Source organism: Bufo bufo, chromosome 5 (assembly GCF_905171765.1).
Source record: "Bufo bufo chromosome 5, aBufBuf1.1, whole genome shotgun sequence".
Taxonomy (NCBI): Eukaryota; Metazoa; Chordata; class Amphibia; order Anura; family Bufonidae; genus Bufo; species Bufo bufo.
Window position 1 is genome coordinate 439,779,333 of NC_053393.1, and position 19,307 is coordinate 439,798,639.

The 19,307-nt window shown below is 43.9% G+C and overlaps 1 protein-coding gene across 9 annotated transcripts in view; it reads left to right on the forward strand.

Moving 5' to 3' along the window:
* The window catches only part of ANKRD28 (ankyrin repeat domain 28), a 170,843-nt gene that overhangs the window by 94,418 nt on the left and 57,118 nt on the right, over positions 1–19,307 (forward strand). For 6 of the 9 annotated variants that reach the window (XM_040433552.1, XM_040433549.1, XM_040433554.1 and 3 more), the window contains exons 5-10: positions 729–929; positions 2,424–2,511; positions 8,769–8,911; positions 9,250–9,462; positions 18,564–18,642; positions 18,748–18,798. In XM_040433552.1, the coding sequence (XP_040289486.1) occupies positions 729–929; positions 2,424–2,511; positions 8,769–8,911; positions 9,250–9,462; positions 18,564–18,642; positions 18,748–18,798 (775 nt within the window). The remainder of the gene's footprint in view (positions 1–728; positions 930–2,423; positions 2,512–8,768; positions 8,912–9,249; positions 9,463–18,563; positions 18,643–18,747; positions 18,799–19,307) is intronic. The other 3 variants (XM_040433555.1, XM_040433550.1, XM_040433551.1) reach the window with 1 other exon arrangement.

A 19,307-nucleotide genomic window follows, 5' to 3' on the forward strand; every position in this document is an offset into this window, starting at 1 on the left:
CCCTTGTGGCTGCCCCCCCCCGTACAGTATAATGTCCCCTTGTGGCTGCCCCCCCCCGTACAGTATAATGTCCCCTTGTGGCTGCCCCCCCCGTACAGTATAATGTCCCCTTGTGGCTGCCCCCCCCCGTACAGTATAATGTCCCCTTGTGGCTGCCCCCCCCGTACAGTATAATGTCCCCTTGTGGCTGCCCCCCCCCCCCCCGTACAGTATAATGTCCCCTTGTGGCTGCCCCCCCCCCCCCGTACAGTATAATGTCCCCTTGTGGCTGCCCCCCCCCCCCCGTACAGTATAATGTCCCCTTGTGGCTGCCCCCCCCCCCCCCGTACAGTATAATGTCCCCTTGTGGCTGCCCCCCCGTACAGTATAATGTCCCCTTGTGGCTGCCCCCCGTACAGTATAATGTCCCCTTGTGGCTGCCCCCCCCCCCCCGTACAGTATAATGTCCCCTTGTGGCTGCCCCCCCCCCCCATACAGTATAATGTCCCCTTGTGGCTGCCCCCCCCCCCCCCCCCCCGTACAGTATAATGTCCCCTTGTGGCTGCCCCCCCCAGTACAGTATAATGTCCCCTTGTGGCTGCCCCCCCCCCGTACAGTATAGTGTCCCCTCGTGGCTGCCCCCCCCCCCCCGTACAGTATAGTGTCCCCTCGTGGCTCGCCCCCCGTACGGTATAATGTCCCCTATAATTGTTTCCTAGCATGTTTCACACTCTCATTTCTTTCCCCAGGATGCTGTTAAGGTGCTGTTAAAACATTCAGCTGATGTCAACGCTCGTGACAAAAACTGGCAGACCCCTTTGCATATAGCGGCAGCAAACAAAGCTGTGACGTGTGCAGAAGCACTGGTGCCTCTTCTCAGCAATGTTAATGTGTCAGACCGGGCAGGGAGAACAGCGCTGCACCATGCAGCCTTCAGCGGTCATGTGGAGGTACGATAGCGAAGCCTGTGCGGTTTGTCATCAGTGTTCCTGTATAACCTGCAATCATTGTGCGTTGTTTCGTGGTAATGCTTTAGCACTTAGTCCTTGAGCAATTATTTAGCTCGGCTGCTGGGAGGCTGATACCTCTAAGCAGCAATCCTATTCAGGCACAGCAATCTTCTCCAGAGGAAATGCTGTTCAATTTTCGAAGCACTGCTTGAATGTACTCGGTCTATTGAGTTCAGCCCTTCTTGTCCATAGGCTTGTTATAAGTGGCAAGTTCCCCGTGGCACTGAATTGAATTCAAGAATCATGCTTTTGTGCCTCTTTTCTGAATTCACATTCTGCCCTGCGTGCTTTGGTAATGATATTTTAAGCCTACATTTCCTTAGAATTCGATAAAGTATTTATGCATTAAGAGATTTAGGTTTCAGTCTTCTCTCTTATGCATGTGCTCCTTCCTAAAGTTTGGATTAAGTTTTGCCTGTATTCTTCAAATTGGCTTCCATTCAAGTATAATTAATTAATTACTATTTAGGCCTCGTTAACCTTTCCATGTCCGTTTATGTCCGTGAAAAAACTGTCCGTGTTAGATCCATCTTCAAGGATGAATGTTTGGTCCGTGTGATCCATATTCCATGGACACTGCTCAGCTGAAAATTAATTTCAAAAGCATCTTCGATCAGTGGTCAGTTAAAAACGGACGCAACACGGATACCTTCCGTGTTGTGTCCGTGATTTTCACGGACCCATAGACTTTAAGGGCAGAGTTGGGATTTCCACATACACATTAGATGCTGGGTGGTCCCGCTGGAACTGGTGGGTACAGTCCACTTTTATGTGTATGGCCACCTTTTAGTATTTTTCAAGTTGTGAACATTTAAAACTGTGGTCTCTTTGAGACCTCCCCTTTCAATATGGATATCCCACAAAGGGATGAAATGCTAGGAACCCCATCTTTGTGACATGGCGCATTTTCCAGTCCTTTCTAGTCCTGTGCCCTAGCTCCCATTTGTCCATCATCCAGTCCCTAGCTTTACCCCCACGGATCGCTAGAAGGAAGTGCTCACACAGAGTGAGCTCTCTCCTCGCTGCAGGAGCTTAATACAAAGTCTTCAGTCCATCTCCTGAAGCAAGGAGATCTGTGTGATCAGACCCCCGCCAATCAAAACCTTTGGTCACTATGACAAATAAAACATTTTTCTGAAGTACAGTGACACTTTGAGTATTTAATGTCTTTATTTAGTGTACCTTTTATAGGACGAAATGGTATAATAGGTATTTTGTTAGCCATCTGTTATCACATCTAGTTTGTGTTCACTTTTGTCTACTTTATAATATGCATTGAACACTAGCAATCTATAGATGATTTGTTGTAGTCCTATTTCCTAATTCATATCTTGTGCTCTTAGGCTATTTAACAAATTGCTAAAACATCTGATAAATCTCATCTTGACTTACTGCCATAATGTTTGACCAACTTAAGATTTCTTTATGTTGCAGATGGTCAGTTTACTTTTATCACGAGGTGCCAACATCAATGCATTTGACAAAAAAGACAGGCGAGCGATACATTGGGCGGCATACATGGGTACGTTTTTTCATGCTGAATAATTGACTGATTACAGTTTGTTTCAGTTATAGAAGTAGGACTCACCAATATTTTCTGTATACCATAGGGAAATGCTGGTAAAATAAGAGGTTTGAAATTGTGGTATATGAAAAACTTCAATGCTTTGGAGTCTATCAACTGAGTTAAAGAAGCACTTCTACGAAAATGTTTATTCTCTGACTTGTTTGAAAGGTACATGATGTAAACTATAGTGAAGGTAATTTTCTTACCAGTGATTGTATTTGAGAGTTATAACCTCCCTTCTCATCCTCAGCTGTGTCATGTGACCAACACTCTGACTTTCCAAATAACACAGCTTCTTATGTGTGGACAGGAAGACAGTTTCTCTATGTATTCCTACGGGAGCCTCAATGTCGGTCTCATTGGAATGAATCGAGAAGTAACTGACTTCCTGTCCCGAGTCAGGTGGAGATCAGAATGTTGGTCACATGACACAGCTGAGGGTCATAAGGGAGGTTATAACTCTCAAATAGTCCCTGGTAAGAAGATTACCTTAACTACAATTTACATCATCTACCTTTCTAATGGGTCAGAGAGTAAAGATTTTTGTGGGAGTTCTTCTTTAAAATTTCCCAATACTTTCATTCTTTTGTCAAATTTGTTCAGTGTCTTATTAAAACTTTGGATCCCCCAATGATTAGCAGTCTGCTACTGGAATGATGGTGAAAGTCATCACAATGCCATTTGTGATACAAAAGGGCATCCACTGTATTCTCAAGCACCTTCTTGTCCTCCTGACAAAAAAGCTTGACAAAGCCAGAAACTGTTGCTGTATTAGGGGCAGGGTGATCACGGGAACCCAACTCTGTTAGCTTAGTATATGTGAGGGAGTATAACAAGACGTTGTCTTAGACCTGGTTTTTCCAACCTTTTTATGCATCTAAACATTTCATTTTTGTAAAAAAAAAAAAGGCTAAAAACAAGTAGTACTATTAAAGAGGACCTTTCACCTTGAAAAACATTGTGAACGAAGTATGCTGCCATGGAGAGCGGCGCCCAGGGATTTCACTGCACTTACTATTACCCCTGGGCACCGCTCCGTTCTCCCGTTATGCCCTCCGGTATCTTCACTCACTAAGTTATAGTAGGCAGTGTCTGCCCTTGTTCTGTGGGCGTCTCCTTCTCCTAGGCTGTAGCGCTGGCCAATCGCAGCGCACAGCTCACTGCCTGGGGGGTGCGCATTGCACCTGCCCTTAATCCAGACCCATTCACTCCAATGGGGCTGTGCACATGAGCGGTGATTTTCACGCAACGCAGGCCCCATAGAAATGAATGGGTCTGCATGAAAATAGCAAGCATCCGCAAGCAAGTGCGGATGCGGTGCGATTTTCACACATGGATGATAGGGATGGTCAACCCTGGACCCCATTAAAGTCTATTCACTGTATTATTTTCCCTTATAACATGGTTATAAAGGAAAATAATAGGATTCTTAATACAGAATGCTTAGTAAAATGTTGCTTGAGGGGTTAAAAAACAAACAAACCATTAACTCACCTCATCCACTTGATCGCGCTGTCGGCATCGTCTTTTTTCTTCTTCTTTGAGGACCTGCAAAAGGACCTTTGACGTAATCGCGCTCACCACATGGTGAGCCCGGTGACGTCATCGCAGATACTGCTGAATGAAGATAGAAGATCCTTCCATCTTCATTCAGCAGGACCTGCGCTGACGTTACCGCGCTCACCACGTGGTGAGCGTGATTAAGTCATCGAAGGTCCTTTTGCAGGTCCTCAAAGAAGAAGAAAGAAGACTATGCCAGCTGCGCGATCAAGTGGATGAGGTGAGTTAATTGTGCTTTTTTTTTTTTAACCCCTCAAGCAACATTTTACTAGGCATTCTGTATTCAGAATGCTATTATTTTCCCTTATAACCATGTTATAAAGGAAAATAATAACCTCTACACAACACCAAACCCGAACTTTAGTGAAGAAGTTCAGGTCTGGGTACCACATTCAGTTTATCACGCGCGTGCAAAACGCATTGCACCCGCGCGATAAAAACTGAACAACGCAATCAAAACTGACTGAAATTGTGTGCGCACTTGCACGGGTTTCCCGCAATGCATCCGGAGCAAATCCGGGACACCCATATGAAAGAGGCCTAAATCACTTGCTAAATGTGGTGCAAAGCATGTACACTACTTTTTTAAATGCAAAACGCACCAAAAAAAATAATACATAATATAAGGGGATCAGCAAAAACGCATCCCGTCAATAATACAACCATCTGCATCCGTGCAGAACGTATCCAGTTGTGTTATCTCCAAAATGAACAAGATGGATCCGGCACTAAAACCATTGTAAGTCAATGGCACTGGATCCATTTTTTTCATGTCCAAAAAAAAAGGGGTCCTGCACCATTGACTTACATTGTGTTCATGCCATCTTGATCAGTATCCTATGCTGCACACAAAAACGCTGCTTGCATGGGAACACAACAAAACGGAATGTATTCTAGTGCACTTCGTTCCAGTCTGTTCAGTTTTGTCCCCATTGACAATGAATGGGGACAAAACTGCCGGATCTCAAAACCAGAAAGGAAAATACAGATGTGAAAGTAGCCACACACAGTTCCTGTTCTTGAGATGAATCAGGGACAGGACTCATCTTAGGTTAATTTGCATATGTATCAAATAGTTTTTTTGACACCATATAAGCACAGAGAGCTATGGGGACTGGGTATTGCGGATGTGCTAGCGGCCATCTAGCAACCCATGTCCTCAGCTCTATACCCAAAATCCCGGTGACAAGTTCCCTTTAAATTGCACATTTATTAAAGAGGTTGTCAAACTTCTTTTTCTAGGCTCCGAACACCCCTCACCTTCCATACATATGCCCCCAATTCCCGTTTTTCATGTCTGAGCTTTCCTTCCCCCCAGAAGACATCACATTATCCTTGCAGATCTGTTTACTTTCTCCCCTTCTTGTTTTGTTGAATACATAACTTTATTGATACACAAGCCTGGCTGCACTGCACAGTGATGAGTCACAGGCTGGCCACGCCCCCCACTCTGCTCTGTCTGCAGCAGCTGCTCCATCTATAACTCCTGTGTCTATCTTTCTACACCCAGACATGAATCTGCTTCTTACTCAGTGTCTAAATCCCATCACAGACCGTCCACAGGCTCTTCCTTCTCCAGAGTGTAATAAACAGCTGGAATCAGCAAGCACATCCAAACACATCTGTATCTAATCCTAACATGTATGTGTGCGATACTTCCTGCTGAAGTATGTATCTAATCCCATCTTCTATGATACAGCCTGCTGAGCTGTGTATCTAAGGCTACTTTCACACCTGCTTTTAGATGCGGATCCTTCTGGTATCTGCACAGACGGATCCGCACCTATAATGCAAACGTTGGTATCCGTTCAGTACGGATCAGTCTGCATTAACTCTGTAAAAAAAGAAAAGCCTAAGTGTAAGTCAAACGGATCCGTTCTGACTTACATTGAAAGTCAATGGGGGACGGATCCGTTTACAATTGCACCATATTGTGTCAATGTAAACGGATCCGTCCCCATTGACTTATATTGTAAGTCAGGACGGATCCGTTTGGCTCCGCATCGCCAGGCGGACACCAAAACGCTGCAAGCAGTGTTTTGGTGTCGGCCTCCAGAGCGGAATGGAGGCAGAACGGAGCCAATCTGATGCATTCTGAACGGATCCTTATCCATTCAGAATGCATTGGGGCTAAACTGATCCGTTTGGGGACGCTTGTGAGAGCCTTTAAACGGATCTCACAGGCGAACCCAGAAACGGCAGTGTGAAAGTAGCCTAAACCCTTATGTCTGTGTGTGACCCGCATTTTTTATTTATTTTTTTGCAGTTCCATTGATTTTTTTTTTACTTTAGGTCTGCATTATGAGGACCAGAATAGGACATGTGTTTTTTTTTTTTTTTTCAGGGTGACCTCATCAGGGTGCTTTCCTCATCCATATATCAGTACAGCAAAAGATAGAACATGTCTTATTCTGGTCCTCATAATGCAGATCTTAAACCCATAGAACTCAATTGCTCTGGAAAAAAACGCACTTCTCACACAGACAGTATCCTAATTTAGCAGATCTGCTACTTGGAGAAAGCAGAACGGATACGGTCCTGTGCATGAGGCCTAATTTTATATTTTTTGATCCTGACTGCTGAAGGGTTTATCTTGGGCCAACATGTGTGATACACGTGAGATAAGACCATGATCAGCCTGGGAAACACGGTTTATGTGTCGCTGCATCTCCCAGGCCGACCGCACTCTCCTGACCGAACTGACGACATGACAGTAATGTATGATACGGCTAGTCTCTTATCTGGTCAGGGGAGCCGAGGTTTGCCTGGAAATTGTGTCTGACACATGGACTGAGACATGGATTCCTGGGCCGATCACAGTAGTCACTCATACTGAGCTGCCATAACAGTGACATCCACAGTGTCCCCATAACAGTGACATCCACAGTGTCCCCATAACAGTGACATCCACAGTGTCCCCATAACAGTGACATCCACAGTGTCCCCATAACAGTGACATCCACAGTGTCCCCATAACAGTGACATCCACAGTGTCCCCATAACAGTGACATCCACAGTGTCCCCATAACAGTGACATCCACAGTGCCCCCATAACAGTGACATCCACAGTGTCCCCATAACAGTGACATCCACAGTGTCCCCATAACAGTGACATCCACAGTGTCCCCATAACAGTGACATCCACAGTGTCCCCATAACAGTGTCGTCGTCCGCCCCCCCCCCCTCATAAGGCTACTTTCACACCTGCGTTAGGTGCGGATCCGTCTGGTATCTGCACAGACGGATCCGCACCTATAAGGCAAATGATTGTATCCGTTCAGAACGGATCCGTTTGCATTACCATGAACAAAAAATATATATATATATATATATATAATTTATTTTTTATTTTCAATAATGCAAACCGATCCATTTTGACTTACATTGAAAGTCAATGGGGGACGGATCAGTTTTCAATTGCACCATATTGTGTCAGTGAAAACTGATCCGTCCCCATTGACTTACATTGTAAGTCAGGACGGATCAGTTTGGCTCCGCATCGTCGGGCGGACACCAAAACAGTTACAGCAGCGTTTTGGTGTCCGCCTCCAGAGCGGAATGGAGGCTGAACGGAGGCAAACTGATGCATTCTGAACGGATCCTTATCCATTCAGAATGCATTGGGGCTAAACTGATCCGTTTTGGGCCACTTGTGAGAGCCCTGAACGGATCTCACAAGCGGACCCAGAAACGCCATTGTGAAAGTAGCCTAACAGTGACATCCACAGTGCACCCCCATAACAGTGACATCCACAGTGCACCCCCATAACAGTGACATCCACAGTGCACCCCCATAACAGTGACATCCACAGTGCACCCCCATAACAGTGACATCCACAGTGCACCCCCATAACAGTGACATCCACAGTGCCACCCCTATAACAGTGACATCCACAGTGCCCTATAACAGTGCAATCCACACTGCCCCCAAAGTGCCCCTTGTGCCTTCCACAGTGCCACCAAAGTGCTCCCATGTGCCATCCATAGTGCCCCTAATGACATCCACAGTGCCACCCCTATAACAGTGACATCCACAGTGCCCTATAACAGTGCAATCCACACTGCCCCCAAAGTGCCCCTTGTGCCTTCCACAGTGCCACCAAAGTGCGCCCATGTGCCATCCATAGTGCCCCTAATGACATCCACAGTGCCCACAAGGGCACCCATGTACCATTCACAGCTCCCCAATGACCTCCACAGCATAGCAATCCGCCTCTGTGGCTGATCGCTATGCTGTCACTCATGTACAGCACTTGCATCGCGCTGTACATGAGTCAGTAGAGGCTTCACATAAAAGCCTGTACACTCAGAAGACGGCCGGCGGTCCCGGCGCAAGCTCAGTAGTGTGTAAGTGACTGGACCGAGGAAGGCCGGCAGGAGGCGGTGACTTCAGTGATGACGTTCCGTCTCCCGCCTCAGGCAGGAAAAGAAGAAGAAGACGACGACGGCGCTGGACCGGAAGACTTGAAAATACTTGAGGAGCGGTCACGTGACCGTGAAGAGAATCAGAGGAAAGGGTTGCATTGTGGAGGGTAAGTATTGGTGTAATAACCTTCCCTTCACAGGTAATGAAGATGGGCAATTTTCAAATAGGGGCCGTAGAACCCCTTTAAGCTCATTGAATCCATAAACTTGCCTGTTTTTTCTTCTAGGTCACATTGAAGTTGTCAAATTACTTGTGACTCATGGAGCGGAAGTTATGTGCAAAGACAAGAAATCTTACACCCCTCTGCACGCTGCAGCTTCCAGTGGGATGATCAGTGTAGTCAAGTATTTGTTAGACCTAGGAGTGGATGTAAGTTTCAGCAATGTGTACTTTTGAAGTTTACATCCTTCATTTGGTATGGACTTGTTCAGTAATATGCATGTTTTTTATTTTATTTTGTTTTTTTTGCCTTTTGGGGCTTCTTATATAGAAAAATTACGAATACACCCAATATAATAAGTATAAGAGAAGATCACAAAAACTGTAAACTATAAACCTGTGTATCTTTAATGTTCTTGGATTCCGCTAGGTGACGCCTAGCTGGCAGTGTGGCGCACTTGTTTTTTTACTTTTCTGTTTGTAGATGATTGTTAAAAAATGGTACTAGATGCTTTACACCCCTTTCTTCTTTTTCTCCCCTTACATAGATGAATGAGTCGAATGCTTATGGAAACACGCCACTTCACGTGGCCTGCTACAATGGACAAGATGTAGTGGTGAATGAGCTTCTAGATTGTGGTGCTAACGTAAACCAATTAAATGAGCGCGGGTTTACTCCTTTACATTTTGCTGCTGCATCAACACATGGAGCTCTATGCTTGGAACTCTTGGTTTGCAATGGTGCAGATGTGAATATTAAGGTAAGAAACATGAAGTTCCCATTTTGTGCACTTTTCCTTTTGTTAGACAATAGGCTTGTTTGATTTCTAGAGACAGAACTCTGCAAGGCATGTTTGTTGTCCTGACAATATTACTTACAACAGCTCTTTTTGTGTATTGATCATGGGATATCAATTTTCATTTTGTGGCTAAATTATAAAATTACTCCTAGGGTAGGTTTACGCTGTGATTGTAGATTTTCTTTGGAAGGACCCTTTAAAGCATTTTATACAACATCCCCAGAAGTTTAAAAGTGTACACCAATGGGTTTACATAGTTAGCCATTGCAGACTTGCATTAAAATGGAAAAAACATACCACACAGTATACAGTTGCATTGAAAAGCGTAGTCAAAAGATCTTTAAAAACTACTAACAATAAAGGCATATACAGTCAGGTCCATAAATATTGGGACATCCACACAATTGTAACATTTTTGGCTCTATACACCAACACAATGGATTTGAAATGAAACGAACAATATGTGCTTTAACTGCAGACTGTCGTTGCCAAACGACATCTAAAAAAGCCTTCACAGTTCTGGAACAACATCCTATGGACAGATGAGACCAAGATCAACTTGTACCAGAGTGATGAGAAGAGTATGGAGAAGGAAAGGAACTGCTCATGATCCTAAGCATACCACCTCATCAGTGAAGCATGGTGGTGGTAGTGTCATGGCGTGGGCATGTAAGGCTGCCAATGGAACTGGTTCTCTTGTATTTATTGATGATGTGACTGCTGACAAAAGCAGCAGGATGAATTCTGAAGTGTTTCGGGCAATATTATCTGCTCATATTCAGCCAAATGCTTCAGAACTCATTGGACGGCGCTTCACAGTGCAGATGGACAATCACCCAAAGCATACTGCAAAAGCAACCAAAGAGTTTTTTTTAAGTGAAAGAAGTGGAATGTTATGCAATGGCCAAGTCAATCACCTGACCTGAATCCGATTGAGCATGCATTTCACTTGCTGAAGACAAAACTGAAGGTAAAATGCCCCAAGAACAAGCAGAAAACTGAAGACAGTTGCAGTAGAGGCCTGGCAGAGCATCACCAGGGATGAAACCCAGCGTCTGGTGATGTCTATGTGTTCCAGACTTCAGGCTGTAATTGACTGCAAAGGATTTGCAACCAAGTATTAAGAAGTGAAAATTTGATCTATGATTATTATTCTGTCCCATTACTGTTGGTCGGCTAACAAGTGGGAGGCACATATGCAAACTGTTGTAATTCCTACACCGTTCACCTGATTTGGATGTAAATACCCTCAAATTAAAGCTGACAGTCTGCAGTTAAAGCACATCTTGTTTGTTTAATTTCAAATCCATTGTGGTGGTGTATAGAGCCAAAAATGTTAGAATTGTGTGGATGTCCCAATATTTATGGACCTGGCTGTACGTCAGAGGACTTTCTCAGTGCGAATACAAAACACTGTCACCACAGACGTGCCATAAACCTTGCTCTACTAACTTAACCTTGTCTTTTATCTTTGTATCATTTAGTAGTCCTCATCAACTTTCGGTAGTGATCAGATTTTTTATTTTAATTTTTTCTGGAGTCTGACAGGCACATGTGGCACATTGAAGAAACTGCTGCTATTTCTTTTTTTTACGCATGTTCCTTTTCCAAATTTACCAGCGTTCCCATAAAGTTGATCATAGTTAAAGAGGTTTTTCAGGAGAAGAATATTGATGACCTATCCTTAGGATAACAATAAAGGGGGATGACAGCACCCATTATTTATGGCATGTCTTAACACTAAAAATGCAACATTTCGACCCCTAGAGGTCTTTGTCAAGAATAAGTCTAAGGTTATCAATATCTGATCGATAGGGATCCTTTACCCAGCATTGCCACCCATCAGCTGTTTTAAAGGGAACCTGTCATCAATTTTATGCTGATCATACTAACGCAGAATAAAGTAGATACAGGTGAGTTGATTTCAGCGGTCTGTAATTTATAAGTTAAAAGGAAGTGGTTGCCGAGAACCAACATCACAATCATTGCAGACTGGGCCTGGAAAAGAGTCCGGCCACCTGAGAAGAGTCCTGGTTATTCATGAAGTCCTGCTCTCCTGCCCACCTGCTGATGACTGACCGTCTTCTACCTAGTTTTCTCCTTTTCTCTCTAGGAGAGAACTGCCAATCATCAGCAGATGGGAGGGAGAGCAGGAGATTATGTATAACCAGGACTCTTCTCAGGTAGATCTGACTCTTTTCCAGGCCTGGGCTGCAATGATTAAGATGCTGGTTCTCAGCAACCGCTTACTTTTAGCTCATGAGTGACACACTGCTGACATCAGCATTTCTGTCACTAATTTATTATTATTTAGTGAGGTCAGCATAAATAATGGTGAGCACTACAGCCTCCTCACAGCATACAAAGTATAGCCCTGTGTTTGGTATTTTTAGCCCGAGCCCATTGAAACTGAGCTGCGCATAGACCATGTGTTTGATGAACATGACATCACTAGCTTAGGAAGATACTGGAGTGCTCAGGCACTGTGGCCTCTTAAGACAGGTGATTGGCTGGGGGTGCTGGACCAATCTGATATAGATGACCTATCCTGAGGGCAGACCATCAATATTCTACTTCCAGAAAACCTCCTTTAATTTCTGCTTGCACCACTAGCATGGCATCTTCGTGTTTGTACTTGTTCTCCCGCCTGCTTTAAAGGGGTTATCCAGAAATTAATATTAATGACCTATCCTCAGGATAGTTCATCAGTGTTAGAATGGCGGGCATCTGATACCCAGGACCCCTGCCAGTCAGCTGTTAGAAGAGGCCAGTGCTCTGTGAGCGCCGCAGCCTCTTCGTAGACCGTGGGACATCACCGTACATCAGTCACATGGCCTAGTTGCAGCTCAGCGCTGTGCTTGGTAAGCGCCCAGAAGGCCACTGCACTCACCAGAGCTCCAGTGAATGCTGCAGCTCCCTGAAACAGCTGATCGGCGGGACACAGAGACTCGGCCCCTCACCGATGTGAAATTGATGACCTATCCTGTGGATAGGTCATCAATATTATTTCTCGGATAATCCCTTTACTTTACCCTTTTGACCTTTTAAGAATTGCGACCCGATATGTACTTTTCACTAGAAATCATATACTCACTGGTACACAAACCCTTTGAGGTTGCCCCTCAGCTTGACCTCTACATGTAGTTAGCAATCTATCTTTGTATGTTGTAAAGTATTGTAAAATGTAGTTTTAGCTTTGGAGCTTCCTTCAGTGAATTGGTCACCCTCTGCTGTAGTATTACAGGGCGCCCATTGAAGATTCCAAGCAGGGGACCTTTTATGATTTTCAATTGATTTAATAAACATATAAACAAAGGTTATCCTACAGGGCAATTAAAGGGGTTTTATATTGATCACCTATTCTCTGAAAAGAAGGCAGCGCTCCCTGAGAGTAGTACTTCCTCTTCATCACACTGCCCTTCGTCTCGGAAGCGAGTGTAATTACAAGTTCTTGCTCTGTTCACTTGAATGGAGTGAGTACTTGTAAATTACACTATGCCGCAGCTACAGGGGAGACGACATGTAGTGTAATGAAGAGGAAGCTCCGCTCGCCTAGATCGCGGCCTACTCCTCAAACAGCTGATCGGCGAGGGTGCCGATCCTGCCCATCTGATAATGACATATCCTGAGAATAGGTCATCAATATATACAGCCTGCACAACCCCTTTAATTTAAAGTATAGTGTTACTCCTCTTTAACTCCTTCTTTAACGGAAATTGTAAACAGATTTATGCCGTCGTGTATAGTAGATAGTGATATAATAAGGCGTGTTTGCAGCTTTAGAGTGTCTTTCTATAAACTTGTTATGGATTTATTAACCATTGTATCTTCAGGGCATTTGGTGTTTAATATGCTGTGCTGCCCTATAGAGCTAGTAGACCTCAGCTGGAGCAATACTTTATTTTTATTTTTTTTATAACTTTTCCTCATTTTGAATGTAATAGTTTGCTTATGTGTATGAATCCTGTGGTATGTAGTCATTGCATTGAGGTAGTGGACATTTGAGTCTAAAAGTGAATGGACTGTCAGATAATTGGCTGTTTCCATCTCAAGTGCTTTCAGAGAAAACAAATGAAGCCAAAGCTGACCTAGTTTCTTGACATCTTGCATGGCTGACCGTCTTGAGTGTGCATTTGGAGACTATTAAACATACAGCACATTTATTATGGTTGAACAAGCTTCCTTGATATACTGAAAACGCTTACAAGGTTCTCTCTTCATTCGACATCAAAAGAACTGTTCGACATCTAAGGAATCCTTCACGGAGCACATTTTCTCTCTTGGAAAACAAATCTAAAAGTTTAACGTTTGATCACCACAAAAATAACGTCTAAAGGAGGATTAGTGTTGGGCTACTTTCACACTCGCGTTTTGGGGCGGATCCGTCATGGATCTGCAAAAACGGATCAGTTACAATAATACAACCGCATGAATCCGTCATCCGGATCCGTTTGTATTATCTGTAACATAGCCAAGACGGATCCGTCATGAACTCCATAGCCAAAGTCAATGGGAGATGTATCTGTTTTCTGTTGTGCCAGATGGTGTCAGAGAAACCGGATCCATTGACTTACATTGTGTGCCAGGACGGATCCGTTTGGCTCAGTTTCATCAGACGGACACCAAAACGCTGCAAGCAGCGTTTTGGTGTCTGTCTCCAAAGCGGAATGGAGACTGATTGGGGGCAAACTGATCCTTTTCCATTCAGAATGCATTAGGGCAAGACTGATTTGTTTTGGACCGCTTGTGAGAGCCCTGAACGGATCTCACAAACGGAAAGTCAAAACGCCAGTGTGAAAGTAGCCTTATAAAGTAGAGTTATTTTTCTGAATTGATTGTAAATCAGGCTATGTTATATATATGACCTAGACATAAGTTGCCGAAAATAATAATGCAAACATTTATCAGGAATATTTTGTAAAAACAAAGGGGCGCATTTATTAAGGCTGGCATTTTAGACGTCGGTCTTGATAAGGCCCTGCGGTGGCGGCGGGTCGCTGAAGTTATGAAGAGGCGAATCCACTGCTGCTTCTAAATGTAAGACAGCTTCCTTGCTGTCTTACATTTAGACCATTTTCTACGCCGAAAACAAGCGTAGAAAATGTTAAGTGAGACTGGCCGGCCATGTCACGCCCCCTCTTTAGACCTGGGATGAGCAGGAAAATGTCGGAGATTGTGGCGCAAAGTACCTTTGCACGCCAATCTGTGCCAGAAATACACTTAAGGCTACTTTCACACCTGCGTTCGGGTGTCCGTTCGTGAGCTCCGTTTGAAGGGGCTCACAAGTGGCCCCGAACGCAGCCGTCCAGCCCTGATGCATTCTGAGTGGACGCGGATCCGCTGAGAATGCATCAGTCTGCCAGCGTTCAGCCTCCGCTCCGCTCAGTGAGCGGACACCTGAACGCTGCTTGCAGCGTTCGGGTGTCCGCCTGGCCGTGCGGAGGCAAGTGGATCCGTCCGACCATACAATGGAAGTCGATGGGGACGGATCTGCTTGAAGATGATACAATATGGCTCAATCTTCAAACGGATCCGTCCCCCATTGACTTTCAATGTAAAGTCTGGACGGATCCGCTCAGGCTACTTTCACACTTAGAAATTTTTCTAAGTTATAATGCAGACGGATCCGTTCTGAACGGATGCGAACGTCTGCATTATAGGAGCGGATCCGTCTGATGAAACATCAGATGGACCCGCTCCGAACGCTAGTGTGAAAGTAGCCTAATATAGTCTTATTTCTGTTTTTATAAATGACACCCAAAGTATTTTGATGCTGTTGTCTGCTTCAGAATTGCTCTTTAACAGCAACCCTCCAATTTAAAAAAATAAAATAAATTCACATAAACTGGGGAACGAACAGAACATGGTGCCTGCCATTTTATCTTTTCAGCTGCAGATCCACTAATTCCCGGGCTCCTCTTCTATCCCCCACGATGGAGGCGTACTACACAGTTCATTTTGTAATCCAAGACTTTCTGCTTCCCTGAGATTGGCCGGTACTGCTCACATGAGCAGCATCCAAGAGCAGGACTGGTCAAGCAGGAAGTGTCTTGAATACTAATGCATCAGGTAGTTTGAGAAGCTGTGCAGGTACAGCATCTTAGAATCCAAATGAGCCAGGAAAACAGCGAATATGCAGCTAAAATGTTGAAATAGAGGGCATCAGGTAAGTGTTCTGCTCGTTCCTCAATGTGATTCGTGTTTGTTTGTTTTTTAAAGCGTAACTCTCATTCTTTTTTTTTAATTTTTGCAATGTATTGGGGCAGTGATACTGACCATTTTTGTAATATACTTTCATTACTGAAATCCTACATTTCTATTAGAAAAATAGCTTTAAAGTGGCCCATTTTGAGCCTTAGCAATGCTCCTCTGTCCTTTGTTTACATAACTGTGGAGACTTGCTCAACACTGACTGTGTTATGTAAACATAAGACAGAGGAGCATTGCTAAGGATACTTTCACACTAGCGTTTTTCTTTTCCGGCGCTGAGTTCCGTCCTAGGGGCTCAAATCCGGAAAAGAACTGATCAGTTTTTCCGGCGCCGTGTGTTCCGTCAAACCGGATCCGACTTTTGCATGTTAAACCCGAAAAATGTGAAAAAAAAGTTAAAGTCCATAAATGGCGGATCCGTTTTTTCCAATGCATTTTTTCATTGTGATCAAAATCCTGATCAGGATTCAAATGTAATCAAATTTCACACGTTTTTCCAGATCCGGTGGGCAGTTCCGGCGACTGAATTGCACGCCGGATTCAAACAACGCTAGTGTGAAAGTAGCCTTAGGCTCAAAATGGGCCACTTTAAAGCTATTTTTCTAATAGAAATGTGCGATTTCGGTAATTAAAGTATATTAGAAAAATGGTCAGTATCACTTCCTCTACAGGTCACAAAAACAAAAAATGACAGTTACACTCTAAATATTTAACTAAGAGTTGCTTTAAGTTGGGTTCCTTTCACATTTGCATCGGAGCATTGCGAGCCTCTATTGCATGCAGTACCATTCTTTCCACCAAAAAAACGTCATACCGATAAGGTGCTTTTGTTATTTGTCGTACAATGAACTTGGTAGTGTTGTGGCTTCTGTTATAATTGGAAGCCATAAAGCAGATGAGGGCGTAATATTTGTGACCATCTGTCAGTCAGGACAGAAAGCTTATTAAAAACACTGGTCACAGAGCACAAAGGTCTCCTCTGAAGCCAATCACTGGCTTCAGCAGCAGTCATATCCCTTGTACTGCTGCAGCCGGGAACATGACCTCATCCATGACTGGGAAGTGGCCTGGGAAAAAAATTGTAGGAAGTATGGCTTCTTTTGTTATTTTAGAACATTTTAAGGCGACTGCCTGAGGTTTTAGATAACTTGCACAACATCTTTAGGCTACATGCAGACGACCGCGCCATGTTTTGCGGTCCGCAAATTACGGATGCCACCCGTGTGCGTTCCGCAATTTGTGGAATGGAAACAGGCTGCCCATAATAGAAATGCCTATTCTTGTCTACATAATGGACAAGAATAGGACATGTTCAAATTTTTATTTATTTTTTTGCAGGGCTCGGATGGGTGAATGGGTCTACATTCAAGCCGCAAAAAATGCTGCTCTGATGTGGACCCAAACAACGGTCATGTGAATGAGGCCTTAAAGGGGTTCTGCAGTTTGTTTAAGCTGATGACCTATCCTCTGGATAGATCATCAGCATCTGATCGGCGGGGGTCCGACACCCGGGACCCCCGCCGATTAGCTGTTTGAGAAGGCAGCGGCGCTGGCAGTAGTGCCGCGGCCTTCTCACTGTTTACCGTAGGCCTAGTGACGTCACGACTAGTATTAACTAGCCTGGGCGCGGCTAAGCTCCATTCATGTGAACAGAGTTTAGCCGCGGCCAGGCCAGTGATACAAGTCGTGACGTCACTGGGCCTGCAGTAAACGGTGAGAAGGCCGTGGCGCTGCTGGAGCGCCGCTGCCTTCTCAAACAGCTGATCAGCGGGGGTCCCGGGTGTCTGACCTCCACCGATAAGATGCTGATGATCTATCCAGAGGATAGATCATCAGTTTAAACAAACTGCAGAACCCCTTTAAGCAGGAGTCCCAATGGAGCCCTGAAGAGTGAAGAAAGTAAATAATGTGCAGTGTCTACATCGGTAGGACCACATCTGCTCTTCCACCTTAGGCTACTTTCACACTTGCGGCAAAGAGATCCGGCAAGCAGTTCCGTCGCCGGAACTGCCTGCCGGATCAGGCAAAATGTATGCTAACTGATGGCATTATTAAGACTGATCAGGATCCTGATCAGTCTTAAAAATGCCTGATCAGTCGAAAAAATGCATTGAAATGCCGGATCCGTCTTTCCGGTGTCATCCGGCAAAAACGGATCCGGCATTTATTTTTTCACCTTTTTTCAGTCTGCGCATGTGCAGACCGGAAGGACGGATCCGGCATTCCGGTATTCTGAATGCCGGATCCGGCACTAATACATTCCTATGGGAAAAAATGCCTGATCCGGCATTCAGGCAAGTCTTCAGTTTTTTTAGCCGGAGATAAAACCGTAGCATGCTACGGTTTTCTCTTTTGCCTGATCAGTCAAAACGACTGAACTGAAGACATCCTGATGCAAACTGAACGGATTACTCTCCATTCAGAATGCATGGGGACATACCTGATCAGTTCTTTTCCGGTATAGAGCCCCTGTGACGGAACTTTATGCCGGAAAAGAACAACGCAAGTGTGAAAGTAGCCTTAATTTGCTCCTTCATTTCAAAGAGGTCTTTCTCTTTGCATAATCAAGCAATACACCAGATCTCAAAAATACATACCACATAATGGAAAAGATACCAATGTATCCTCATTTTAAAACATATATGGAGATTAGTTAAATGTTTTTAATTCTAAATTTGGAGCAATGCAGAGATATGTCTGTAGGATCTATAAGGGTATATTGGTGCAGTGTAGAGAGAAGAAATGGTCTGACAGGGTGATACTATGGAGACGACTGTGAATGTTTGGCTTGTACCCCAGCAGTTTATTTTATGTGACCTCTACAGAGTCTTGTTAATGTTTTTGTCTTTCAGAGTAAAGATGGGAAGACACCTCTACACATGACTGCTATTCATGGCCGCTTTTCCAGGTCACAGACAATAATCCAAAATGGTAGTTGTTTTTTTTTTTTTGGGTTTTTTTTGATTTTCTGATACACACGTCCAATTCCTCTGTTTAGACATAAAATGCATTGATAAAATTCTGGCTTTCTTGCAGTTAACGCTATGGCCAGCGTTCTGAATACTGTTTTATCGTTGACAACAGCATGTAAGCAGTATGCCCTCAGCTCCTAAGATCCCCTTGTTGCGTTTGTCTACTTTTATGCGATTTGTTACGTGCCTTTGCATAGTACCACTGCTGCTTTTTTTTTTTTCCATTGAGAGTTGTGGAAATAGTTTAAATTATCCAAATAATATATATATATATATATATATATATATATATATATATATATATATATATATATATATATATATATAAATAATAATAATCAGACAGTACACTGAGGATCCATCAGATCATCTTTTCCTCTCCTGCCACTCTCAGATGTGCATTATGGTGAATCCTTGGCAGCGTCATCTCGCTATTGGCAGATGGACCCACCAGTGGCTAAACTGTGTATAAAACTGGGAAGTAAAAAATTAGTCAATCTTTTTATATTGCAGTTTTCCCTTTTTTAATAGCCTGTGCATAAAAAATAAGAAGTGCCCTTCACATAAAACAGAACTAAATGTGTTTTTTCCATGCAGACAGAAAATACATAGGTATACTTGGCC